At 52.8% G+C, this 26,155-nt stretch overlaps 9 protein-coding genes across 9 annotated transcripts; 2 read left to right on the top strand and 7 right to left on the bottom strand.

Annotated features, from left to right (window-relative positions):
• Positions 1-539: 539 nt before the first annotated feature.
• Positions 540-962, bottom strand: N7468_001617 (uncharacterized protein; the record flags this gene model as incomplete). The annotated part of the gene is made up of 1 exon (XM_058470914.1): positions 540-962. The coding sequence occupies one exon, from the start codon at positions 960-962 to the stop codon at positions 540-542; it is 423 nt and encodes a 140-aa protein (XP_058334055.1).
• A 629-nt stretch (positions 963-1,591) lies between these two features.
• Positions 1,592-3,298, bottom strand: N7468_001616 (general substrate transporter; the record flags this gene model as incomplete). The annotated part of the gene is made up of 4 exons (XM_058470913.1): positions 1,592-1,850; positions 1,925-2,167; positions 2,251-2,866; positions 2,926-3,298. 4 exons carry the CDS (start codon positions 3,296-3,298, stop codon positions 1,592-1,594), a joined length of 1,491 nt encoding a protein of 496 aa, XP_058334054.1.
• A 492-nt stretch (positions 3,299-3,790) lies between these two features.
• N7468_001615 (uncharacterized protein) lies at positions 3,791-5,809 on the bottom strand (the record flags this gene model as incomplete). Its single annotated transcript, XM_058470912.1, has 1 exon — positions 3,791-5,809. The coding sequence occupies one exon, from the start codon at positions 5,807-5,809 to the stop codon at positions 3,791-3,793; it is 2,019 nt and encodes a 672-aa protein (XP_058334053.1).
• Positions 5,810-5,980: 171 nt separating this feature from the next.
• On the bottom strand, positions 5,981-7,510 carry N7468_001614 (GDP-Man:Man(1)GlcNAc(2)-PP-dolichol alpha-1,3-mannosyltransferase; the record flags this gene model as incomplete). The annotated part of the gene is made up of 3 exons (XM_058470911.1): positions 5,981-6,594; positions 6,653-7,017; positions 7,122-7,510. The coding sequence occupies 3 exons, from the start codon at positions 7,508-7,510 to the stop codon at positions 5,981-5,983; spliced, it is 1,368 nt and encodes a 455-aa protein (XP_058334052.1).
• A 218-nt stretch (positions 7,511-7,728) lies between these two features.
• N7468_001613 (uncharacterized protein) lies at positions 7,729-9,633 on the top strand (the record flags this gene model as incomplete). Its single annotated transcript, XM_058470910.1, has 3 exons — positions 7,729-7,961; positions 8,339-8,864; positions 8,941-9,633. 3 exons carry the CDS (start codon positions 7,729-7,731, stop codon positions 9,631-9,633), a joined length of 1,452 nt encoding a protein of 483 aa, XP_058334051.1.
• Positions 9,634-10,575: 942 nt separating this feature from the next.
• On the bottom strand, positions 10,576-15,873 carry N7468_001612 (uncharacterized protein; the record flags this gene model as incomplete). The annotated part of the gene is made up of 3 exons (XM_058470909.1): positions 10,576-11,124; positions 11,177-15,656; positions 15,773-15,873. 3 exons carry the CDS (start codon positions 15,871-15,873, stop codon positions 10,576-10,578), a joined length of 5,130 nt encoding a protein of 1,709 aa, XP_058334050.1.
• A 2,983-nt stretch (positions 15,874-18,856) lies between these two features.
• Positions 18,857-19,956, bottom strand: N7468_001611 (CRAL/TRIO domain protein; the record flags this gene model as incomplete). The annotated part of the gene is made up of 2 exons (XM_058470908.1): positions 18,857-19,191; positions 19,248-19,956. 2 exons carry the CDS (start codon positions 19,954-19,956, stop codon positions 18,857-18,859), a joined length of 1,044 nt encoding a protein of 347 aa, XP_058334049.1.
• Positions 19,957-20,143: 187 nt separating this feature from the next.
• On the top strand, positions 20,144-22,407 carry N7468_001610 (DNA-directed DNA polymerase alpha subunit POL12; the record flags this gene model as incomplete). Its single annotated transcript, XM_058470907.1, has 3 exons — positions 20,144-20,559; positions 20,625-22,161; positions 22,231-22,407. Coding segments are annotated over 3 exons (2,130 nt in total), but the record flags the coding sequence as incomplete, so codon positions are not given.
• Positions 22,408-22,756: 349 nt separating this feature from the next.
• N7468_001609 (translation initiation factor eIF2B subunit delta) lies at positions 22,757-25,658 on the bottom strand (the record flags this gene model as incomplete). The annotated part of the gene is made up of 3 exons (XM_058470906.1): positions 22,757-23,462; positions 23,820-24,742; positions 24,885-25,658. The coding sequence occupies 3 exons, from the start codon at positions 25,656-25,658 to the stop codon at positions 22,757-22,759; spliced, it is 2,403 nt and encodes an 800-aa protein (XP_058334047.1).
• Positions 25,659-26,155: the final 497 nt, after the last annotated feature.

Here is a 26,155-nt window from a genome sequence, read left to right as displayed (position 1 = left end):
GTAGTCAAAACGCTGTTTATTGTCCTACTACATTATCCCTACAGATGGATCCTAGGAACGAATCCTGCTGATTCGCGTGCAGGCTGCTTTCACGTATCTTTCAGTGCCAGGCTGAGGGGCTCAGGCACACTCGGCGCTTGCATGGCCCCTGCATCGCGTCAACCTTAGAATGGTGAAAAATGCCTCGTTAGGCCATACAAAGAGAGGCTAAGCTTCCGGCCCCACGCAAATATTGTGTTGCCTTGGGGTCACAGTGGAGACCTCTGAGGACCTCTACGGTCGAAAGTTGGTCTGACTTGGAACTGAAGGCATTCGAGCCTAGGCAAATTGATGTCCGCTAACCTCTACATATTCGAGTTCACAGAGCACAGTCCGATCTGGTTCGTTTTCGTACTGCGCAGGCGTTCTTGATTACTTTTATGTATTACTTGTAGGGTTTACTCTTATGTTCTCTTTCAGTTGGTTCAGAATAGCGGGAGAGCCTGGTAATCTCGCTCATAATCCCGTCAGGGCCTCGATTCAATACTATGGAAAGCAAACTAACTGTCAAATTCATCCTTGAATTGAGCTCGCAGCTCCCGAATACTTTGCTTGCCAACGCGCAAAAGAAGCTCAATCACCTCGGGATGTCCATCAGACTCGCTCGTCCGTTCGTAAACAGTCGATAGCGCTTCTGCGTAGAGGCCTGACTCCCCAGTCCGGTATCCCACGGCATCTTCTTCGATCATCTGGAGAACACTCTTGCTTGTGTCTCCAATGATGCCGGTCTCGCTGTCCACGTCCCCGGCGAGATGGTAACGTGCCCACACCGCATCGCCGAATCTGCGATTGCGGATCGCGTCCACGTATGCGCTAGCCCATGGTTCCATGACCGCAAGCCCGTTGGTTTCCCTTTGAATGATGTCTTGAATAGAGAATTCGAGGAAGAGTTGTTCTGGCACCTCAGTCTCGCTGGTGCTCATCGTCACCTGTAGAATAGGTGGTTTGGGATCGTAGTGTCACGTAATAAACGTCCAGATACCTGAATATCGCTACCTCTTGTCCGCAGTCGATATGGAAAAGGCTTGAGACTGAGGAAACATGCGCCCGCAGATCGATGTGGTAAATGGAAGAGACAGGATAGGACGTGAACACAAGCACCATGATGTGACCGTGGCCTCAGGCTACTTTAGGCAGCAGTCTCAGGCAACAAGTGTTTTCGTCCTATCAGGATGGCCCAGCAATATTCCTCAAGGACTCCACCTATGCGAGTCTCCCAGGAGGGTTCCATTCATGGTTCTAGGGGTGGCAGAACTGCTGAAAGTTGACGATGGGCCCTCAGTTGTATCCCCCGGTTCCGTGTATTGACAGAGCGAGCAGGAAGAAAAGACAGCGGTGGAGGTATTGGGTATTGGATACAATCTAGAATAAATGCGGGGTGAAATCGTGAGATAAAAGGCTCCCTAGCTAGTGATGTATGCTTTCATTATGGACATGAATTTCTCGGCCGCGGGCGATCCTTCCCTTCTTCCGCTCGCGGCCGAGAACTTTTATACAATATGGATGCCAACGTTGATCAGCTCGCTAATCGGCAAACAGGAATATTGTAAGATCATTCCGTTGTCCTCTCTTCAATATTTACCTCTTTATCCGCGGCTGTTTCAAGAGCTACGACGCCTTCTTTGGGAAGGACGAACTTCTTATCGATGTCTTCAAGTTCCAATCGGCGCGTCTCGGGGATAAAGAACCACCCAAAAACAAAAGCGACCGCCGAGAGGGATCCATAGATGAAACCCAGTTTCCCACCAAGATAAACATGGTGCGGGGTGTCTGCAGTCTCCAGGTAAGGATACGAAAATGTCACAGCAAACCTTCGAGGGATGAGCAAGCGCAAAGGAAAGATGATCAAAGTCAGGGAGGGAGGATACGGCGGAAACCAACTTACTCAGTGACCAGCTTGACAGTATATGCAATCTGGAGAGTCTTCTCACGAAGTGGAGAAGCAGGGAGCTCTGCACCCAGGACATAAACCAGCGGGGCCCAGCCCAACGACCAACTGAAGCTGAATAGCATCAGCATGGCCACGATGCCTTTCTTAGCATCCATGTCAGACGAGTCGGCAGTACCAAGACCGCCCATCGTCATCAAAGCGATCGTTTGAAATGAGGAGCTGACGTGAAATAGCGCCCTACTTGAAGTTAGCGAGACCGTTCCTGATCCAAATCTCTGCATTCTTGCTCTCTCAAGCTGCAGCAACTCGAGCCTGCTTACCGACGACCAACTTTGTCGATTGACAGCGCCGAAACACAGATAGCACCAATATCAATCGCATTAATCCCAAGCGTGACACTGAAGGGATTGATCGACTTTAGTTGCTTCACAAAAAGCGTCCCGTACTGCGAAGCAAAAGCCTGGCCAGTCGCCTGCTGGAAGAAATTGCAAGCCACGACAATAAACGTCCGCCGTCTATTCTGCCGAGTGAACAGATCGCGAAACTGCTTCTTTTGCAGCTGGACAGCGACCTTGTCGGAAAGATCTTGAAAATCCGCTTCGGTCTGTTCTTTGGAGGCGTCCTTCGGCCGCAACCGGACAAGGGACTCGAGGGCTTCAGCGTGTCGATCTCGAAGAAGTAGCCAGCGAGGTGATTCAGGCGTAAACCATATCAAGGAGAGGACGATGGACGGCACGACCAAAATGAGTCCAAAGGGAATCCGCCACGCTGCATCGGTCTGGATGGAGGATGTCCCACGCGCGATAGAAGTGACGACCAGACCCCCGACCTTGATACTAAGCCAGTAGAGTACACATATGCCGCCGCGGACCTGAGCGGGTGCGAGTTCTGTCAACGCCGTAGGGATGACAGCTAACTGCATGCCGAGATAAACGTCTTGGAAAATGATTAGCCTCTTAGGGCAAAAGGGGGGATACGTTATCCAAAGCACTCACAATGCAAAACTCTGCCGGCTTGTATTTGAGCTACCGTCGTCGAGCTGATCAGGACTGCGGCGCTGCCAAGGGCGTATACATTCATGCTGAAGACACACATGCGTCGCCCGTAGGTGTTGCTCACGTATCCGCCAATAAACACGCCGATCAATTGCCCGCCGGCTTTCAAACTGTTGAATAGGGAGGTGAACAGGGGCTTCACTTTCCAGGTATCTGTTTTGGGGTGGTATACGCCGAATTGGCGGGCGAACGAGTCCATCGCCTGGCCAGACGAGAACGCCTGGTCACTGAAGCCATAGTTGAATGCCGACAGAACGAGTAAGCCCGTTGTGAACAGGAGTGTGGGGCTTATCGAATTCCCCTTCCAGGCCATGTTAGAAGAGAAGGGTTTGGAGAAAACCTTAAGAACTACATAGGATGGGGCTCCGCCGGTTATCAATCAAATCAATCAGATAAAATAAGATCGCGGAACGACGGATGGAAAAATCCTGGGCCTCACTGAACTCCGGTCCAGCCCGGCCAGATGCCGCCAACCCCGATCATCCTACCAGACAGTTTCGAGCTTGCGTTGAACAAAATCTGGCGCAGTGGATCCGTAGCGCCGGCTTTTCAAGTCTTAATATAGGCTAAGCTTTACCGATTGGACATCCGTGGGTCAAGAAGCGAAACGAGGCGCCCGCAGCTCCACACACAATCATGCTTTACGCAGGCACCAGAATTCCTCGCTTAAAAATTCCACAGGTAGCGAGCGGGACTGGTTCTTTCTCGAGATAGGCGCCGAGCGTCTACAGATGGTATCACTTGGAAAGCAGCAAGGTAGCCTGCAGAGGTAGGCGAATATGTATTCATTATCTTTGTGTATACGCTAGATATCAGTTGATGAAGGATCAAGGCCTGTAAAAACCTTATAGAGCCGTTTGCTCGCAGCGGGCCCAATGCGAGCTTCGGTCAAGGCACCGTTCTTGTTTGCCGATTTCTGGATCACAATCAGCCGGTGGCACATTGACGAGAATGGAAAACTCCACGACGAAACAACGAGGATCGAGAACTTAAGACTTACCCTAACGTCTTCAAGCATTGTGGGGCCATGTATCCGCATCCCGCGGACTAGGTCGGTAACGCTGGTATACTGGTTGGTGATTCCGTAGGCCATTGATGCGGTAATCCGGTTAACCTCTCCAAGCATCTTCACAAACGTGTCCAGCTTGTCGTCGCCAGTCTTGACCTGTCCGGTATCCATACAGAAGGCAGAATCATTGCCTTCGATTCGCTCGCGACGGTAGGGAATGGTGGAAATGTGCTCGGTGAAATTCTTGATCCATTCCGCCGATTCCGCGGGCACATTGCTGTGGTGAATCAAGCAGGAGTGGGCCACTTGGAGACTAAGAAGGGCATCTTCAATGGTATCATCATCCACGGGAGGAGTAGTCTCTGGCTTGTTTTTCTTCTTCCTACCGCGGCCTCGGCCTGTAGTAGGAGCCTCGGTAGCGGCCGGTTCATACTGAGCTAAGACTTGCGCCTGGTATGCCCGATTTCTTGAATTCGAGTTTTTGCGCATCCAAGCAGTCAGTCCTTCAATGAGGTAGATGAGTTTGTGCTCTGGGTATGCACTCCGGACTTTGAGAACGTGTAGGTCCAGGGTCTCTTGCTCTGCTTCGGCGGATGCAAGTACCATATCCACAAAGTCTTGCGCGGGGAGCCAGCAAAGGATATGCTTCTCGTGTGCTATGTAGGAGGGACACGGCTCCCAATAACCCAAAGCTTCATTGTATGTAGCATTGAGCTTGCGGCGCCATTTGATCACGTGGGGGATAGGGCTTTCAAAAAAAGTATGTTGGACACCAAGTCTTTTCATGAACTCCACGGCTTGGTTTCCAAGGCTGCTCCCCTCCAAGGACGATGCTATATCGATGATCATCTCTGGCGTGGACTCCTTCTTATCAACTTTCAACTTATTAACTTCCGCGATATCTGCAGCCAACTGCTTCTCTTTGGCTTTTTGTTCTTTCGCTTGCAGCTTTTTCTCCTTTTCAAGCTGGCGATCTCGATCTTTCTGCGCCTTCGTCTCCGCCCGCGTTTTAGCCTTAGCCTCCTTTTCTTCCGTGCTCATCTTGGTGGGTTTCCTAGCCGGTCGCTTGGGCGCCATAGGCTCCTCTACGCCATCAGAAAAGTTCGGAAGTCCCATAGAATCAAGAACAGCCTTGCGATTCCCAGGACCAGCCGGCCTGTGCTTGGCCTCAAGACTGGAAAGCAAAGCGGCGGTTTTGCTGGAGAAGGAGGCACCAGAATTCCCCGTTTGTCCAGCACTGACAATATCAGCAAATCCCGGCACCGAAAATGGATCGCTAAATTCTTCTATGCTCTCCTGCGTAAACTTCGCTGCTGAGATATTTGCCGTCGGCCCAGCGCACGAATGGTCGTCATCATCGACGGTGGTGATATCTGAAAACTCGGGGATCGTTATTCGGGATATAGATTTCACCGGCTTAGAGTGAGATTGAGGTGCCGGGGAGGTGAAAATCGGGTCTGAATCTTGCACGCTCTGCGCGCGCTGTTTCCTTGCCGCGGCGGGGTTGGAAGGTGGGAGGAGGAAGTCATCGTCGGACCAATTGAACGAAGGATCCGGAAAGGAGTTCTCAAGTGCTGAACTTATACGGCGCAAAGGCGAGCGCTTATCGCTGCTGATTCGTCGTTTTTTGGCTGGCTTGTTGATGCTGTCGAAATCGAACAAGGACGAGTCAATTGAGTCCGACGAAATCGGGTCTATATGGAGCTGAGGGTGGAGAGGGCGTGAAGAAGTTGCCGCATCTAGCGTCTTTGTTCGCTCTCTCAGATTCTCCTGACCAGGTGGGTCTGATGAGAGCAGATCAATCACGACCGGCATGGTGGCTGCTGCTGTCGAGGCATTCGTGGAGCGCGCGTGGGCAATACAGACGCGGGTGGCACGAAGTCAGGTGACTCTTATCGCTAGGACTAAACACTAAATTATAACTAGCCAAAGTATTACGACATAAAGTAGATGAACAAAGTAAGATCTGGGGTATTGGTTCGGAAGCTAGGTGTAATAGTACCAATATCCAATAACTAGGACGTTGAATACCACGCCGCTGACAAACATGAGCATGACAAGCACATCTGCCCAAAAGTCAAATGGCCGCCGATCCGCGGCGAGCATAGCGGAGATGGTTTCCTCCAATCGATCGCCCAATGCTGTTAGTGAGAATTCTTTATCAGCTCTTGATTTCCCGGCATTGGCTATCGTTTCGAGCTCTGTCTCGCTCAGTTCGTAAAGCACTTTATCAATGATGGCTGTCCAGGCCTCGTCATCATGGGCATCTCGGAGCCAGCCGGTGACGCCGTCAACGATAGTTTCCAGGGGACCGCCTGTGTTAGAGGCCAGCACTGGAAGACCTGCACGCATTGCTTCTACCGGTACAATCCCAAAATGCTCATTGATCGGGGTGTAAAGAAGGAGCTTGGACTGCAATAGAAGGGTATCTTTGAAGGTAGTGGGGACAGAGAGAAGGAAAAGAACATCAATATCATCCGGAATCGACAGCGCCGATACGACAGTTTTCGAGGTGGCCGTCTTCAGCCCGAGGCCAGTGGCAAGCTCATCCAATTCTCGATGGTACTGGACATTTTCTTGCACGCGATTATCATAGCCACCTATACAGCGCAAAATTAGCTAGATCGAAGCGCATGGAAATCCGTTTTCAAGACTCACCCGCGATAACCAATCGTGTGCCTTGCCTTTTCACGAAGCCCAGTCCATTGTATGCCCGAATGGCCAGCGCCATATCCTTCTTGCGCTCGAACCGGTTGACGCTAAGCAAGATCTTCTTGCCGCCCCAGAGGGGCTCTGCAGCTTTGGCTTCCGGCGCAATCGCATCTTCATCGGTATCCACGCAAGGATAGACAACGTCGATTTTACCGATATTCTCCTCGCCAAACACATTGTCTACAACTCGGCGCGAGAACTTGGAGTTTGCGACCACCTTATCCGCTGCAGCCAGCCCCCCATCCCTCGATTCCATCAAACGGATATCGGTATAGCCGCTTGACCAAGCGGAGAAAGGTCGATTTTTCCGGCTGTACGAGCAATTGGTCCGGGAAATGGCAATAGAAAAAGGATGCGCTGGCGCTCAGATTCCTTCGGCTTGCTGAAATGTTTCAGAAATGGAACACAAGTGGACAGCTGATCGACGATGAATATTTGATCGGTCTTTTCGTTCTCCTCTTGGGGGCTCTGTTTCTCGGTTGCTGAGTTCGGTGCAGTCTGCGGGGACTTTAGCTCCGATAGAAGGGACGCGGTTAGGTGTAGCTGGCGCAGTCCCGCCATGAGGATGTGGAAGCGTCCGAAGAGCTGTGGAGGAAAGATGGTGTTTCCGCGAACGCGCACGTCGAGAGTCCCATCGCGCGCCTCCTCGAAACAGTGCGACTTGTCGCAGTGAGACGTGTAGATCGTTACGCGATGGCCGCGATTCTGGAGGGCGAGGGCGACGTCAATAATCAGGCGTTCAGCACCACCGATGCCCAAGTCGGGGTGGATGATGGTGACGTTTGCGGGCGCAAGACCCGGCATGTTGTCTACTGATATTCTGGCGCTGTCGAGGGACTGATCTGACATGAAGCTAAAGCTCCGATAAGAACACGTGGGAGGCTATCACATGATGGCCTCACGGCTTTTACACTGATCACTTGTATTACGTATGCAGGGGGGGCGGTTTTTTGTAATCGCAGTGTCAGATCTATTTCGATCAAATGAGTAGCTCAAGCATTTAGCCCTTGGCCCCGTATAATATGGGGAGTCCAGTGTTGATATGGCGAGTTCGGATAAACATCCGCCAGGCTATTCTTTATGCCGCCGTCGTCGGCATCGTCGTCGGCATATTCGAAGTCAAGAAGCCAACAAGTATGCCTGCAGGGCAAGTAGGAAGAAATGAGCACCTGGGAAGCGCTAAGCGAAGGAAGCGGGTCAGTTCTGCGATCCTTCTGATGTTGACTGAGCAGCTTCAAAATTGCGGGGTTCGCGAGTGAGTTCGGCAGTGGAAAAGATGCGGGAAACCAAGTGCCGTTTTTGCCGGGGAAACTAGGCGATCTATGCGATAGGGTGGTGTTCCTTGTACAGGCTGTCTCTTCCCTTCGTCCTACCTCCTGCTATCCTATATCGTTCAAGCCTAGGATGGGAGAGGAAGAGAAGGTCCAGACGAGAGTCCCGACAGCGCAAGATGAGTCGGCAACGAACCCCACGCCTTCGAAATTGTAAGACATTTCAAAAGCGCCCCTAAGCTTCGCCAAGCTTTTCGCACTTGGATCCGATAGGTGAACCCTGGAGACCTTGGGTGCTCTTACGAAGCAGGACGGGGTGAAGCGCCCTAGACCAGAGAATTCGATGTTAATCAGTTGACAGGCGCCATGTCCTCGTCGTCGCCGCCGGCTTTGTGACGATGTTCTTGACTTGCGGCATCATTTTCTCCTACGGAGTATACCAGGCTATCTACCAGGAACTCGCTGGAGAACCTGAAACACCATTCACAGGGGCATCCTCGTCGGTCATCAGTTTGATCGGAACACTCGCCATCGCACTAATGTCCATGGGCGGGCCCTTCGCCACAGCATGGTCGAAGCTCTACGGCCCGCAACCTGTCATTGCGGCCGGGGGGATGATCTTCGGTCTTGGCTGTATCCTGGCTAGCTTGAGCGAATATGTCTGGGAATTCGCATTGACTCATGGCTTGCTGGTGGGGATTGGAACCTGTTTGGCGTATGTGCCCACTATGTCTGTCGCACCTACTTGGTTTAACAAGCGTCGGGGGCTGGCGATGGGGATCGTTATCTCCGGTTCTGCCTGCGGAGGCATGGTGTGGCCACCGGTGCTTAGAGCGATCACTGCCAGTATTGGATTCCGCAATGCTCTCCGGATCTCCGGGTGTCTAGTTTTTGCCCTTGTGCCGGTCTCCGGGGTGGGCATTGGCCTGGGAGCCGAATTTCCAGGCTAAAGTTGCGGACCAGACAGCTGGGCTGACGAAGAAGACTGGTTGGACGAAGGTGCCTTTGATCAATTGGAACATTGCCAAGTCGAAGAAGTTTGCCGGGCAAGCTTTGGGCTGCTTTATACAGTCTGCAGGCTATTCGACGCCACTGTTCTTCTATGCTGCCTTTGCTCAGTCTCTGGGATATAGCAAAAGTCAAGCGGACACCTTCATTACAATCAGCAATGCCGCCAATTTTGTGTCGCGGATTGTGATCGGATACGCAGCTGATAAGCTTGGGCGATTGAACATGTTGTTTTTTACCACTGTGGTGAGCGCCTTCTCCGTTTTTGCATTCTGGCTTCCCTCCACATTTGTCGACAAGACTGTCACGTCTCTTGCATCGGAGGTACTTTTCATCTTTTTTGCGATTCTCTATGGGTGCTTTGGCTCTGCTTATATCTCACTTTTCCCGGCCAGCTTGGTCGAGCTGTTCGGTGTGCAACACTACACTTCCGTGAATGGTGCGTTGTATTTCATTCGAGGTGCCGGTGCTTTGTTAGGAACACCATTGACAGGATTGCTGTTAAGTGGCCAGTCCGCATTAGAGTCCCCATACAACTATGAGAGGGTGGCAATCACTGTTGGCGTACTGCTGTCCGTTGCAAGTCTAGCCACGCTGTGGGTGCGGATCGAAGCTTCTTCTGGCAAGCAATGGGCGTGGAAAATGTAGTCCTGGATACCCCAACAAATGAATTACTCTTCGCAGGGATATCAAGGAATGAAACAGCAAAGAAAGTACAAGTGGTCCGGAAACAGAGCCGATATCGTCATGATACTGGCAAAGTAACTTATTAAAGCAGCGGCAGACTTCATTCAGTATTAGCGTCAGTGTGTTTGTCAACCAAACCTACTAGTAAGACTGATTAGACGCCATTACCTATTCTGAGCAGGAAGATGAACGCCAGCATAAACAACGTCAATACTGCTTCGACTGCATGCATGTTCTCTAAGCAGTAAGAAAAGGCATGAAACCATCCGCACGAGTACGAGTCTGCTGTTCTCCAATCAACTGCTGCACTTGTTCGTCGGACAAATTTCATGCAACTTAGCTTGAACTACAGTACGCCTGGGTTAGCTAGTTACAGGAAAGGAAATGTCGATCTCAAAGTATCCAACATTCTGTGAATTCTTAATCCTAGTACTGACAACCTTAGAAGCTGTAAACATAGAGAGCAGCCGCGGAATATCCTAGAAAGGAACGGTGTGCACCCATTAATCTAGATAATACTGAGAAAATGTACAATGGAGAAATCCACACAAGACAAGAATCTACCAGTCATAAGAATATTCATGTGAATATCAGAGCAAGCCGAAGTGGTGGGGATGGCAGAAATAAAGATCAATGTGCAGCGAAATGTCGGTTATAGCACAGAGCAGGCAGAAGAGGTATCGACGATTCGACATGAAGAAAAATAGAAGAAAAAAAGTTTCATAATACAGGGAATTTAGCTTGAGTGCAGAACATTGATCGGGGAAATAAGGGGGTATGAAGCAAGCAAAAGAAGACAAGAAATGGGGTGTTAAGTAAAAAGTGTACATCAAGGAGTGGGAACAACGGGCGTAAACACGGCTTTTTGTCAGACTTAAGAAAAGTAGACGGAAAACATCAAGCCTAGAAGCAGTTCAGAGTGCTCTTCTTCTTTTTCTTGTTGAGCGCGTTCATGCGCTCCTCTAGCTGGGCGCGCGCAGCCTCGGCTTCTTTGCGGGCACTGCGCTCTTCCTCGACAGCCTGCAGAGATAGACGGGCGGAGTTGCGCTCTTTCCGGAGAGTGGAGAGCTCGTCTTCCAATCCCCAGGCCTTCTTCTTCCAGGCTTCGCAGTCGGTCTTGACCTTGCTGCTTTGGGCCTCGAGGTCGCCAAGCGCCTCTTCCAAGGTGGCAGTCAGCTGCTTCTCGGCGTACAGGTGTTTCTCGATTGTGCGGATGCGGGCTTCCTGGTCCTCGACAAGCTGGGCGTTCACCAGCTCCTTGCTAGCGTGTCGAGAGGCGGGTGGAGACACACTGCCAGTGCCATTGGTCTGAGACGCGATAGATGGGAGGGGAGGAAGGGGAATGGCAGGTGGAGGCGAGGGCAGAGATGCTGCGGATGAGCTCTTGCGGAGGTTTGAAGTCAGAGAGCTGCTACGGTCGTGAGAGCCGTCGCCACTATTCTTGATTTGAAGCTGGTGGTTGTTAGACATAATGTAGTTGGAAAAGAACCGATACGGATCTTACCTCGAGCTGCTCAATTCGCACCTGGTAGGTCTCAGCTTCTTTCTCCAGAACAACGATCCGGGCCTTGGCATCCTCCAAGGCCTGGTCACGCTCTTGCTGGATCACAGAGAGACGGTTGTGGTGCTGATCGAAGCTATTAGTGATTTGCTCCTCGAGCTCCTCAACGAGTCGCACGCTCTTCTCCTTCTCGGCGGTGATCTCTTCAATAAGAGCCTCTTTCTTCTTAATCGCCTCATCCTTCTGCAGAAGAGTGTCCTCCAGGGTAGCAACCAAGAGAGCCAGCTCGTTAACCTTGGCATCCTGGGCAGCGCCCTTCTTAGTCAACTCCTCCAATTCGCCGCTCTGGGCAGCATTGGCGTCAATTTGCTGGCGCAACTCTTCGTTGGCCTCCAAAAGCTCAGCATACTTGTCAGAGAAATGCTGCTTCTGAGCCAGGACGTCCTGGAGCTGGTCGGTCAAAGTATCAGCGGTCACATCAGAATTGAGAAGGCCGGAAACAGCCTGGAGCAACTTGACAAGCTCATCACGAGACTCCGCGATTTCCTTCTGCAGAGCTGCCATAGACTGATCATGCTGTGCATTTCGCTCAGCAAGCTCTGCCTCGTGCTCAGCCTGAGCGGCCGCCTTGGTCTTCTCCTCCAGCTCGGCCATCTCACGCTTATGAGTGTCCTGGAGGGTTGCCAAGTCTGCCTTGTGGGTTTCAATGGCAAGCTTCTGATTGGCAATCTCGTGCTGGAGCTCAGAGACGCGGGCGAAGTCAGCCTCGGAGGGATCCTCGACGCCCTTAGCAGACTGCTGGGCGGCAAGTTGTTCTTGGGCAGCCAAGTGGGATGCCTCCAATTGTGAGATGGTCTCCAATTGAGTAGCGACGGTGGCCTTGTGTTCTTCGATCTCCTTGTTGAGTCTATCAACGAGTTCTTGTTGCTTGGTACGTTCGTTCTCGCGGTCCTGGTGAACAGCCTCCTTGTCGTCGCTGCTGTCGCCGGCAGCGCGCTCAGAGCGCATAGCCTCAACAGATGCCATGGCGGCCTCAAGCTCGGCCAGAGTGGCAGTGAGTTGCTGTTCGGAAGCTTGGAGAGAGCCCAGCGCCGTCTGGTGTTTGCTCTTCCATGCGGTCAGCTCACCCTCCAATGCGGAGATCTTCTTCTCGTGCTCCTCAGCACCGGCATCCAGAGCCTTTGTTGCGTTCTCTTGGCTACGGAGGAGACCCGTGAGGGTCTCAATCGCGGCCTGAAGCTCCTTCTCCCTAACTTCGTGGGCTTGGCGGAGTTCATTATTCTGATTCTCCTGAGCAACGATCTGGTCACGGAGTTGGGTGACAAGAGCCATATCCACCGAGGAAGCGCCACCCTGCAAGCTGGATCTCTCACGGGTGAGTCCAGAGATGATGGTGGCCTTCATCTCCATTTCCTTCTTCACATTCTGGTTCTCAGCTTCGAGGGTTTGCAGGCGCTCCATGCGCGAAGCAAGCTCGTGCATGGTGGCATCCAGGTGGTTCTCGTAGACAGCCAGAATATCTGGCTTGTCAGCAAACTCCTCATTGCCAATAGTGCGCAGAGAGGTCAGGGCTCGGTGCGAACGGTCAGCACCAGACAGAAGATTCTGGCTAGTCATGCGACGGATCATCTTGAAACCGGGGGTGGTGGGAGAAGCGGACTTGGTGCGCTGGGCCTCAGCCTCGGCCTTAAGCCTCTCAACAAGGGTGAGAATCTCCTCGTGCTCGGTCTGCAGCTCAGTATATTTTTGAGTCATGAGATCCGCGTCTTCCTTGTGCTCCGCAAGCATTCGGCGCATCTGTTCCACCTCTTCGTTTTCGGGGTGAATCGTGTTGTTGGTGACTGGGGTGTCAGAGCCTGAGCCATTCTCCAGTCTAGAGGCATCAGATTCGCGCAAGGCAGCTGAGTCCTCGGCCGAGGACAATTCCGAGGAGAGCGATTGCGAGAGTGAATGTTGTGCTCCACGCGTCGAGGTCGGAGCGCTTCCGTCCTCTAAAAAAGAAACCGGGCGGGACTCTGGGTTCTGGGCAGGGGCCGGGTGACGGGCTTCGTCCTCCCTGTCCTGGCGAAGTTCCGCGAGGGCCTTGAGGGCTTCCTCGTACTTGCTCTCGAGCTGCTCGTATTCGGTGAGAGTGGTCTCGTGGCTGAGACGCAGGTCAAACAGCTCCTGGGTCACTGTCTCAAGCTTGTCGGCCACGAATTTTGATTGCGCGGGGCTGGTGATAGTATCATCAGAGGGGCGGCGGGCCTCAAGTTTACTGGTAGCATTCTCCAGAATTTTCAGGTCATCAACATGTGGCTTGGGTGAGATCTTGAGTTCTTCATCTTCGGGGATAGTCTCCGACAGGTCCTCATCGGTTTCCGGGATGGTCGTTTCGGTGGCTTCATTAAGAACGTCCAGAGAGGGAGTGTGACGGTGAGGGAATTTTGGTGACGTAGAAGTGTATGATTGGTCGACGTTGTTCGCATCAATGTCTTCACCGTGCTTATTACGGCTGTCGAGATCATGAAGGAGATTGTCGAGCGTACCCAGACCACGTTGGCGGTGAATGACATTCTCAAGACGGATGACCTCACGTTGCATGAGCTCCATGTCTTGGTCAGCCTCAGCGAGGCGGTCCTCGAGCGTTGAGATGTACTCCTCGCAGCTAACTTCGTTTTCGCGAGCACGAGCAATCTCCTTGCGGAGCTCAGCTACGATGGAAGCATGCTGCTCCTCGCCAGTCGACGCGCCGTCCAACTTGGATTCCAACTCACGCAGGTAAGCTTCATTGCCAACTTCTCGGTCCAAAAATTTCTGAATGCGGGATTGAAGCTGTTGATTAACTGTCTCGACGTAGGTGCATTTGGTTTCGCGCTCCAGTAGTGTGCTCTCAGTAGTCGCTAATGAAGCGCGGGTATCAGAGAGCGAGGCTTCCAGAGACTGGATGGTCTTCTCGTATTCCAGCACGACCTGCTCGACAGACTCAGCGAAAGAGCGCGAGCGCTGCATCCGCTCGATGGCGTCTCGGCCGATATCAGCTGTAGCGTCATCGGCATCAACCTTGGCGGTCTCTGAGTCGCTGGCCAAGGTCGAGATCAGCTTGGTGTGGCGCTGGCTCAGAGCATTGTAGCTCTCCTGAACATCGAGCAGCTGGTTTTGCAGCTGGATTTCGCGCTCGTTCTTGCGTTCGTTGCGCTCCGTTGACACAGCTTCGCGGCGCTCAGATCCCTCGGAATTGCGGATCTGCTGGCGAAGAAAAGCCACCTCGGCCTTCAGACGCTCGATAAGAGCCTGCTTGTCGCTATCGTCGGCGATCTGCTGGATGCGAGGCTTACTCTGGATTGCGCGCGCGCGCTGCGCATATTGAACGGTGTTGAGGGTTTCGCTCAAGTGGAATTCCGCTGGTGTCACACAAGCAATCATGTACGTGATGGCGCTGCCGCCCAGGGAATCTTGAAGAAGACGGGTAAGTTTAGAATCGCGGTATGAAACGTGGGATCCGGATTGGCGCGAGGACAATTGGGAGATGACCTTTCCAAGGGCGGCAAGACCAGCGTTAATTGAAATGCCTTCCTTGGCGCGCTCGCCAGAAGCACCGGTGTTTTTCAGACGTTCGCTTCCTGCCAAATCAACAAAGTGAAGTTTGCTGTCCACGGTCACAGATTCGCTGGAGTAAGAGTCCACCGGCATTGACATGCGCTTCTCCTTGGTTGATGGAGAGGCAGGTGAATTTGATGGAGTCTTGCGCTGAACGAGGTTCAAGCTGAACACGGCGTGCGAGCGTGACGATTTGGCGTTGATCGCAGTCGAGTCCGTTTGCCGGATGGTGGAACCAAAGTTCAATGCGCCGATCAAGTCCTCGAAGGAGTTGATGTTCACCTGGTGAAGCCCGGTGAGAATAATGCGTCCCTTGGCATCTTCGCGAATGGTGACAGTACTGCGATCAGCCGCGGAGGTCGAGTCAGGAAGCAGCAAATCCCGTAAGTGTTCATTGTAGATCTCGACGTATGTGGCCTTCAACTGCCACGTCTTTTCCTGCTGTGGTTTCCCAAAGCTCGATGCAGAGCTCATCGAGTAGCGCTGCGGAGTTCGGAGCCCAGTGGGGTTGGAGCCATTACGATTGTGCTTGGGGCCGTCCAGTTTCTCGAATAGCAATTGCGCAGCGCGAGGAATGATACCCATCGCCTCATCATGGCTCTGTTCGCTAGGACCGGAGGTACCCATTGTGTACGATTTACCGGCACCCGACTGGCCATAGGCGAGGATCGAAACATTGTAGCCCTGAATGAAGGAGTTTACACTGTCGCTAAGGTATTCCCAGACTCCATCCTGGTCGACGGTCTCGGCGAAAACACGGTCGAAAACGAATAGCTTGCGGCCTTGTGGAACATCGACTGCTAAGCTTGTCGGGGTTGTGACGTGGACCATGGAGCGCTGGAATCGCTGGGGAATCAACTCGTAACCGGGGTCAGTTGGTTTGAGGGGGGGCGAACTCGAACAGCTAGACTTGCGCATTAATACTTATTTTCTTTTTATAGACCCAATGTACGTTGATATCATGACGGGGTGTGAGAGGGTAAACATTGGCGGCTCCGGCTATATTTCCAAAGGGCCCACGTACCAACTTTGACTGCGGTCTTTGCTTCCTCATCAGAGGCGCGACTCCCACCCTGTCGGCTGCTCATGCTCATGCGACTCCCACTGCGGGGAGTGCGCATTATAGAGACTCATAGGCCGCGGGGCAGGCCCCGTCGGCGATGCTGGCGGTGAAACCGTCATATCTCTCCCCTTGAAGAGCCACGCCGGGTGGGACAAAGAACAGGGGAAGAGGGGGTAAAAGGGGTATCAAGTAGAACTATGGCGTAGATCGGAAGGTGTCACAGAGTCATCAGGCGTAAAGAGTAGAAACTAGAATGCGGAGGAGGAATGTTAGTTGACAAAACCCCTGACTATGCGCATCCTCTTTTCTGTTTCTTTTTTTGGATTCAGCCAGGAAGCGCCCAACGTGTTTGCACCAGGCGGAAAAGTACCACAGTGAGATGCGGTCAGGACATACCAGGATTAATTCGGACGATGTACAGTCCTTGCAAAGAATAATTATCCCCTAGGGGGTTTTGGGGGGGGGGGGAGAAAAGGAAACAACCTGGAGAATTCCCACGGCCGTGCACAAGTCTAGACTAGACGGGGATTAGCACCGATTAAGATGAAGGAGGACTCGGGTGCGGTTGACGGTGGAGCCCAAACGGCTTTTGGAGCCAAGCGAGGGGTCTCGTCGGTGCTTCAATCCACGGGTCCGCTCAGGGGAGGTCTGGTTGACTTGTGGTTGAGGGGAACTTTTGCAGCAGTAGAAACTCCCCAGCTTCTATACTCTAGTTCGCGATGAGCAGCACAAGCAGATTCTTAATTAGCCGCTTCCTACCGCTTCCTACGCTCGACGTGCCGTCATATCGCCTTTTGTAAGAGACAGAAGACTATTCAAATGCCTTCTCCACGGCCGAACCCGCGATGATCCACGGTTCCTGTTGTTCCACGCGTGTCTACGCGTGTGTCAACATCTAGGTTCGATTGTCATTATCTTGCTTCTTCTGGCGGCTAAATGGATACTGATAAATTGAAGAAATAACTCTATCCCATGAAAATTAAATTACTCCTATTTTTGCAGTTCGTGAGCCACCCCAGCCGTTCGTTTCGGATTGCCGTTTAGGTTACCACTACGGGGCTTGACGGTCCAAAAAGGAGAACTACTAAGAGTCAATCTATGAGTTGGACAACGGCATTTACTAGATGGGAACAGACAGCCGGGCACTGTTTATTGCGACCAGGGTGACTGTTGGATGCTTTCCAAGCAAGCCTACAAATTTCCCTACAAATCTCCCTTTTCTGGTGTATCGTGCATATTCAAGCCGCGGATCCAGAACCTGCAGGTCTCTTGTACATGTACATGAACTCAAAAGTAGGCCAATTGTACGGATCGACCTTGCGAGCCTAGGCATAGGTTTCAACCTAGTTATCCTACTTATTTGAACCTTCCAGTCGAAGAAATCATCCGCGCTCCAGAGCCGCCGATCTTTGCGCCTTTGGTTGGACTGCTGGGCCCATGCGGGATTATTCTCCCCTTTTCCCGTCCCACTGCAGCAACAGCAATTCTCACAAATCCCCCAGAAAAGTGGTGTCTTCCACCAATTTGCTTGCTATTGATCTGGAAGCCTGTGTCCGTGGTCCCAGATTGGTCCAGCTGAGGAGAAATGCAGATACCGAGAATTGGGGATTCGTTTCACATGGAATTGTAAGATTGAGAACGTGTGCCTAAAAACGAGATGTGCAGGGAAGACCGTAATTTAGGCCTGCATTTTTTTCAGCTCCCCATTTCGAAGATCTAAGGCTCGCTCGCCGCTCTCCAATGGGCAGAATCGTGGAGCCACGTCTGCTCGTGCTCTATCTCCCCTAAATGTTCCGTGCAGGTTCAAGTTCTTTGTATCCTCCACACGAACCTGGGCCGGGCTTCTGGCGCTACAGATGATCGACCTCGTTTAATACCGACATTGTATAGCCCTTTACGGAACAGACATTGGAGATTAACTTTGCGTCAATGGACTACACACCAGGTTCTAGATGCCAAATGTCGTAGTGTTATGGGGGTCCAGCCCCCCTGGTCTTGTGCCAGTGTCAGGCCTATTAAGATAAAGGATCCTTCGATTCGCACGAGGCTCCACCAGCCTGTCAAGACACAATCGCGCGCTCTGAAACCCGAACCAGAGGCTCCGGGGACCAGAATGGAGTCGTTGACAGCTGGGCCTTGGGTTGCATAGCTAGAAACTAGACACGTATACGGAGTATTCAGCGAGTATCCTTACTAATGGACAGTTTCGCCCCCTTTTACTCCGTTTGACAGCGCAACAAATCATTTACCACTAGTATATGCAGAAGTCTTCCATGTAAACCAATTGATCAATGCTCGACTCCACTGAGGGACGTTGGCCCAGCCTCGCCCGGTCCGGTTCGTTGCCGGACAGCGCATGCTTTAAAGCACCATAAGCACCAGCGGCCCACCCGGTGTTTCATATTGGCTCCACAGAGCCACGATGGCATGACTAGCAGCACAGCTTGGGCCTTTTTCGTCTTGATTGCCGAACGCTGGAGCTCCAGCCTGTCTTGTTACGGCAACGATAGTACCTTTGGAAATTATGAAGACCCACTATGGCATTTGTCTGGTACCGCGAGCTAAATAAGCTATCCTATGGCGGTTGGTCCCCAGTGGAGCTATGCCACCGGCTGAGCTGAATCAAGCGTGTGGATCGGCAAGTTGGTGCCAGAATGTCAGACTGTCATTTCCGAGTGCGCTGCTTCGGTAAAGGGCTCGGCGACTGTTTCAGGTTGTGCCATTTGATACGTAGAGCACTAGTTCCTCGTGGAAGGAATCGCAGGAAGCCTCTTCAGCATCTGGCATTGCGAAGGTTGATAGTACACCCCTAGGGCATTCGGCAGAGTTTCAGACCTAAATAAGCTCATATTGATATAATAGTTTCAACGGAAAAGTGTGGATCTAAGGATCTATCCAGGGCATCCACCAGTGGATACCCAAGTCTATCAACAGAAAGCTGTATATGCAAGCACCGCCAGTTTTTAAGAACTTTCAAACAACGCAAATGCCCCGGGTAATATCTCTGAATAAGATCAAAAGCGACAGCAAATCTAAACAAATCACGTCGAAGCCGCGCCGTCGCCATTGGCAACCTGGGTCTGGGCCAGGCTTGGGATGTTTTCGCCCTTGAGATAGTTCTCGAACTCACCGACCAATTTGCCGCCATCGACCCAACGCTGCCGATAGGCCTCGCGCCTCTCGGCAGCCATAGCGTTAAGGGTAGGCCAGTAGACAGAGTGGTCGTACTTGAATTCCACATCGCCACCCACAGTGTTCAGCAATTGCTGTGGGGGAACATGTTTGCGGAGATCCTCGTTAAACTTGATCTTCTCGCGTGTCAAGGGGTCAATGAATGGTGTGATCAGCTTGAAGAACCCCCAAATAACCCAAGGCACTAGACCTGAATTAGCACATACAGTCGAATAAAAATACTTCTGACAGTAGACTTACCGTTGATAACGAGCGCACGCCCCAATCGCTCGGGATAGTGGTTTTGCAGAATGTTCAAAGTCTCCTTGGCCTGGGCAATAGAGGCGTTCTGTCCAGACTTGGTCTCATTGAAGTTGATGATGAGCGCGATAGTCTCCTGGTTCGGGCCCATAAGCTCGATATCCCGCTCAAGCATGTAGACCAGGTGCTCAACCTGACGGTCACTCTTCTCAGTATTCTGCCTAGAGGGCAGAAGATAGTGGCATGGTCGGCCGTGAATATCGTAACCAGCAATGATTTGCTTTCCAGTGGCGTTCTCGACAGAGATGTAATCGGGTGTCAATTTCTTAATATTATACTCTCGACGCCAAGTCAGGGTGTCGAGAAGTCGGGTCTGAGCCTCGGACACATTCCACTTAGTTGCGCGCAGGTATCGAAGCAGACATTCACGAGTCAACCACATGCGTTCGTCGTCCGTGATCGGCTCAGTGGGCGCGTTTTTTCCAGCCTTGGTTGGCACGGTCTCCCATGAAGAGACGGTCTTGAGAACTGCATCGTACTTGGACTTCTGGTCCGCAGTCAATTCCGCAGGCTTGGGCGGTTTGCACGATTCAAGCGGTGCAGGGAACGGCTTCACCATGGGACCTGATTCCGCTTCATATGCGGGGGGCGGTTCGGTGACCGCCTCCTTGTCCTTGGAGGCTTCTTGGGCTTTGGAATCGGCACCCATGTCTGGATTAGGGGTTAGTATTCTCAGGAGAACACCGAGACTGAGGGCAAATCATCCATACTTTTCCTCTCCAATTGTTTTTGTTGCAATTGAGAAAAGCCTCTCTTGGATCGACGGGCCCACTAGAATCTTTAAGTGACCCGAGCTCGATCGCAATTCATCTTACCCTTTCGGGCGTTGCTTAGTCACCCACACGCCCGCGCGTCGCGTCCGACTCGCCGCAACTCGGCGAGGTATTGAAGCTCGACACTCGTCTCTTGACGAAACACACCAGGCTAGTATGGATGCCACGGCTAGTGAGCTCAATGAGCTCTTCAGCGCTTCTTTTCCCGAGGGTCTGCCTCAAGATATCCTCGGCGAACTCCAGTCAATTCTACGGATACACTCGATCAGCGCGGAGGAACTATTCTACAAATGGGAGTCCTACAGCATGAAGATGGGAGACGAGGTGAAGTTGAGTATGGACACCGTGCGGTCATTTAAGCAGGATGTCCAGGAGGCATTGGAACGAGAGACCCGCGGAAAAGCTGGTCGTCAGAATGAGAAACGCAATACTGTGATGGCAACCCCGCGCGCCGCCACTGGCGCTGATGTGTTCGGGATGTATGTAGAAACTTTGCCTTTCCAACGAGATTTGGCTTAACTGACCAATTTTTAACGTGGTATAGGCTGGATGGACTCACTCCGAACTCCTCAAATGCGCGACCCCAAAACGGAGCCAACGGCTCTGTGAAGCGGAAGGCTGATTTCACATCGCCCGCAACACCAAAGGTTGGGCGAGTCGCAGATATTGGAACACCGGGTGCGAAGACACCCACGTCTTCCGCAAATGGTTTCTCCTCTCAGTATGTCTCGATTCCCCGTCTTGAACTTGGTCCCCACGTCGCTCACAACCCCCACAGAAGCGTTCCTTTCGCAGAACGCCCTAACCCCGGACAGACGGTGGAAAGTCTGAACTCCCACCTGCCTCTACCAGATCCTCCCATGGCTCCCTTTTCCGAAGCGCGCATTCGACCTACCGCGAACACTGATCTCAAGAAGTTTGGGTACAAGCCGATGGGCATGAAGCTGTCAGAAGCATCCGAGATTCTCGATGATCGCATTGACGAATTTACGACCATCTTCCAAGAGCGATACAGCTCCGACGAATTGACTTTCGGCAGCGCCGCTGTGCAAAGTACAAGTGAAATTATTGCGGTTGGGCGGATCGCCTCAGACTCGTTAGAGGGGAAACTGAATCCTGCCTCGCTAGTCCTTGAGACTTCACGCCGAACAGGAGCAGGACGAAGGGTTCCTTTGAAGGTAGATGCAGTGCCCGGGTTGAACTTCTTTCCTGGTCAGATTGTAGCTCTGCGAGGAATCAACCCCTCGGGCGAATACTTTACAGTCAAAGAGATCCTTCCCCTCCCTCTCCTGCCCCCGGCAGCATCGTCGGCAGTTGCCCTAGAAAACATTAATGAGCGCCTTGAAAGTGGGGATGCGAACCCACCCCTCAATATCATGGTAGCAGCTGGGCCTTACACAGCGGATGACAATCTGGATTTTGAACCTCTCCAGGAACTGTGCCAGAAGGCTGCAGACAATTACGCTGATGGAGTCGTTCTTCTCGGGCCATTCCTCGATATCGAGCATCCACTGCTTGCTTCCGGAGACTTTGATCTACCGGAGATCAAGGGCCTCGATCCCGATACTGCAACCATGACGACCATCTTCCGACACTGTATTTCAACGCCATTGGCCCGGTTGGCTAGTGCCGTGCCTAGCATCACCATTTTCTGCGTGCCTTCAGTACGTGACATATTGAATCGCCATGTGTCATGGCCACAGGAGCAGATCATTAAGAAAGACCTGGGCCTGCCTAAGCAAGTGCGCATGGTTTCCAACCCAGTGACTCTATCCTTCAACGAGACCGTTATCGGCATGTGTTCTCACGATGTGTTATCAGAGCTGCGCCGGGAAGAAGTGCTCCATGGCAGGCCCACCGAGGGCAACTTACTGACCCGCCTACCCAAGTATTTGATCGAACAACGCCATTTTTTCCCCTTATTCCCTCCAACTGCCCGCTCGAACCTTCCCAAGCCCGGGGCGGAGAACGGTGTAGCTACAGGTGCTATGTTAGATGTGCCTTACATGAAGTTGGGCGAGTGGTGGAACGTTCGACCCGATGTACTCATTATCCCCAGTATGCTTCCTCCTTTCGTCAAGGTATGTTTTTCCCTCTTTTCTCAACACTGCTCTTTCTCCTCACTTCCATACTAAAACCTTAGCTTCCAGGTTGTCGACAGTGTCCTCGTCATCAACCCCGGCACTCTGTCAAAACGCCGTGGAGCAGGGTTCTACGCACAAATGTCAGTGCACCAGCGATCCATTGCCGAGGAAGATCGGGAGCAAAAGCAGTCTCTCGACCACAAGCTATACGAGCGAGCCAGGGTAGATATCAACCGGATCTGAAAAGCTTCCGGCTGTTCTGTACAATCGCACCACTTTATCGGCATTAGGTTCCAGCCGGAGACAAAACACAGTCTTGTTTACATGCAGGCCTTCGCCTTGAGACTAATGACGAAAGGGCTACCTATGGCGACCCCACTGCCAACAGAAACGAAATCAATGAGACTCAATCCCATCCACCCAGTACTCCAACCCATGCTATTCTATTTCGCCCCATTCATGAACCGTAATGCAAGACCCAACCCCAATAATAACTCATCATAAAGCCGCATCCCATCCCCTTCAGCGTAAACAAATTGTCCTCCGCCCCCCCATCTTCCTCCCCGCGCTCCGCACCCGTATAGCCGGAGCATCAACGGCCGCCGCACCCCCCGACCCAGACCGCAGTGTCGCCGCAGGCCCCAAACCCCCCCGCCGCCGCCCCCGTCGCCGCAGGCCCAACACCCGTATGCTGGAGCACGCCCCCGTGTCCCTCGCCGTTCACAAGCGCCTCGAGTCCCAGATCGCGCCACACGGCCTCGCGTCTGCGCTCCATGGCGCGCGTGATCCCGAACGCGGCGTGCTGGTCGGGCACGACGTCGTCTTCGTCTTCGGGGTTGGGCGGCTGGTGCTGGGGCTGGACGTAGATGTCTTCGACGGGCAGGAAAGAGGGGATCGCGGTGGGGGAGGCGGATTGCTGGGTTTGCTGGGATGTTTGCGGGTTGGTCGAGGGGAGGTGTGGGGGCGTGTGAATTCTTCGAAGAGGTCTGCTAGACGCGGTTGGTGCATGTGGAGGTATGTTGCGGAGGAGTCTTTGCTCTGGGGAGTGAGGTGAGTGGATGAATTCTAGGAAGAGAAGGTTGGGATTGGGGTTACCATTTTGGTGAGCTTTAGTTGTCTGGATGAGTTGAATGGAGAGATTGGAATAGGAGGAAGGTTTTGAGAGGTTGCGGGAGGTTGCGCGACGTTCAAGTTTTGGGTAGGAAGGACTTTCCTGAAGGTGCAGGTTTACGCAGTTACTGGGGAGCTCCAGTTTGGGTGGGTCCGCAAATGAAGTGGACCACCCCGCGGAAGATACACTTTTAAGGCCATAAGTTTATAGGTTTGCCTACGACTGTGTTTTCTACTTGGGGTGGCTTCTCGCTATTCGCTACAGATGCTCATTGGGTATCAGGAACTTATGGGAACCCTGGGCATGCAACAAAGACCCGAGGTCGGAGGGGCCATACCGAGTCCATCTAATCTGTAAATATCGAGTCCACATTAAGACCACATTGATCGAGTCTCATTTCCGAATAGTTCTTTAACTACTAACGACAAATGCCATATCAGTACATCCTCTGATACAAGCCCGTGAATTTACGCCTTTTGGAAATTGAAACCTTGATATAAGAGGCCATCAGAAACTTTTCATACGCAACAATCCACGTCTTCACATATTCGTGCTCATTCGGTGCACGATAGGGACAGCACTGGGCGGCAAGCTACCCATCTCCGTGACAACCATGTCCACATACTCCGCGGGGGTAACATCGTACATCAGATTGAGCAATTGCAAGTTCGGTGTGTCTTTCCACGTAGCGAGGGGCACGGGAGGGTTAGCTGTCGCCGGTGCTGGTTCCGGCTTCGGGATGTGAGCTGCGTTTTTCCCACCCTTCTTGTTGGTCTCGGGCACAGGAGGAGCAGCAGCGGGATCAGGTAGGCCGGTGACTTGCTCTGGCTCGTTGGCAGCGACCAGCTCATCGGCATCCGCAATTTCGTTCACCACGATACTGTCCAGAGCGACACGGTCGGTGAACTTGACGGTCTCGCAGCAAACGATGACAGGCACTTCGACGCCTCCAGCCCGCTCCTTGGCGGACATGGCGACTAAAGCAGTACCCACCCGTGAGTAGAGGCGGCCGTTACTGGTCATGGCGTGCGCGCCAAGGAACACCTTGGTGGCGTCTTTGATCGCGTGGCTGATTCCGTGCACAAGCGAGTACTGCACGTCCAGGCCGGCATTTGCGAGGGCGCGAGCAAGGTTCTTGCCCTCGAACAGGGGGCGCGAGTCGATGATTGAAACACGGAACTTCTTTCCTTCCTTGTGCGCTGCCAACAGACTCTGCTTCACGACCGAACTGCCCGCGAATGTCACAATGACATCGCCATTCTGGATCTTTTGGGCGGCGCTGCCTGCAATAACCTGATCGGCTACTGTAATCTTCTCTCTGATGAAACTGTCAATGAAATCGCACAGAGTCGCCTTGGCGGCTGATTCGGGAGTGGCGGGGTCCATGGAAGCAATAGATAGCTTCAGGGCTCGGATAGCATTACCCTGGCTGATTGAAAGAGGACGGCAGGTCGAGAGGTAAGTGATCTGATGTGAGAGGTGTGTCGTTAAATGACGAGCAAGCGAGGTACCCAGGGGCGTAGTATAGCTTTCAACGACCTGGTCAAATGAATCAGCATATCCAACCCACAAAACAGTGTTTCCTTAAACCGGAACTCAAATAACATACCCGCTTGAAAGCAAGCATCGTAGCAACACACCGGGCACTGCTCCCGCAGACCACGTAATCCCTCATTTGCAGCCCCAAAGCCAGCACCGCAGGGTGCACTTCCTTCGCCGCACCAGAGACCGTAGTCCGGCGCTGCTGCCCATACAAGTGGCCAAAAACCGCAACACTCTTGTCCTCCTTCTTCTTCTGCTTTTGCTCAACAGCACCAGCCCCGCCCGCGTGGGCCGCAGGCATCGATCCGCGCCGCGCATACGGAGCCTTCGAGCCCTTCTGAGCCGCGCCACCAGCAGCATCTTTCTTCGGCGTGTTCGGAGCCCGCTGGCCCGCCGGAACCGAGCTGCCCGCAGCCCCAGCTCCGCTCTCTCGCTCCTGTCTCTCCTTCGCGCGCCGGGCGGCCTTTTCTGCCTTGGCTTTCTTCTTCAATTCGCCTGCGCTGAGGGTCTTGTCCCCGGGCGCGGCAGAGGCATCGGCGGAGGCTGCGGCAGCGTCATTCTTGGACTTGGCCTTTCCCTGGTCCTGGCCCTGCTCTTTTGCGGATTGAGGTTGCGGTAGTGTTTCGGGCTGTGCGGGGCTGGCGCTTTTTGCGTCGCGAATGGGTAGGGATTGCGAGGGGGGGAGCTTCGCCTGTGGATTGGGTGGGAGCTGGGGTGGTCGCAGCTGGGGTGGAAGAGGAAGGCGCCGAGTCGACCGGGTCCGCCATTTTGAAAGGCTCGATCTCGATGTCTTGGGGGGTGGTGGTTCTTGGACGGTGGTGGGGAGGCAGAGTTGAGTCATGGAAAAAGATGTGATGCCATAAGCGGCCCACCGAGCGCCGCAACCCTAATCTCCGCACGCGCATGGCGATGTATGTAGATCCACGCGCATGGCGATGTATGTAGATCCACGCGCCAAGCAGTGCAAAATGGGGCTGCTGTGAAAATCTGAGAGAGAATTATGTTATGAAGAGACTACCAGTATCATCGCCAGCTAGGTCTTGTTCAGTCACGCAAGGCCTAGTCCCAAAACTTTGTTAAGAGGTACCACGTGGGAAGCAAACGAGAAGGCACAAAGAAGACGACTTAAAGTGTCTCGTCAGAGGTCATTCGTTATTCATCTGGAATCTCGCTAGAATAGAAATAGACTGGAAATAAAAGAGCAAAAAAAGGGAGTAACTCGAAACGGGCCTGGCGAGAACCGACCGTTGCCCAAATAGTCTGGCTCCAGCCCAAACCATAATCAAAAAACAAAGAATGTTCTGTACTGGACCGCCAACAAACACCGTATCTGCATGC

This window comes from Penicillium chermesinum (genome assembly GCF_028974085.1).
Source record: "Penicillium chermesinum strain IBT 19713 chromosome Unknown utg000002l:1.0-5270490.0:1.0-5274688.0, whole genome shotgun sequence".
Lineage (NCBI taxonomy): Eukaryota > Fungi > Ascomycota > Eurotiomycetes > Eurotiales > Aspergillaceae > Penicillium > Penicillium chermesinum.
This window is presented reverse-complemented; position numbering and strand designations above follow the sequence as displayed.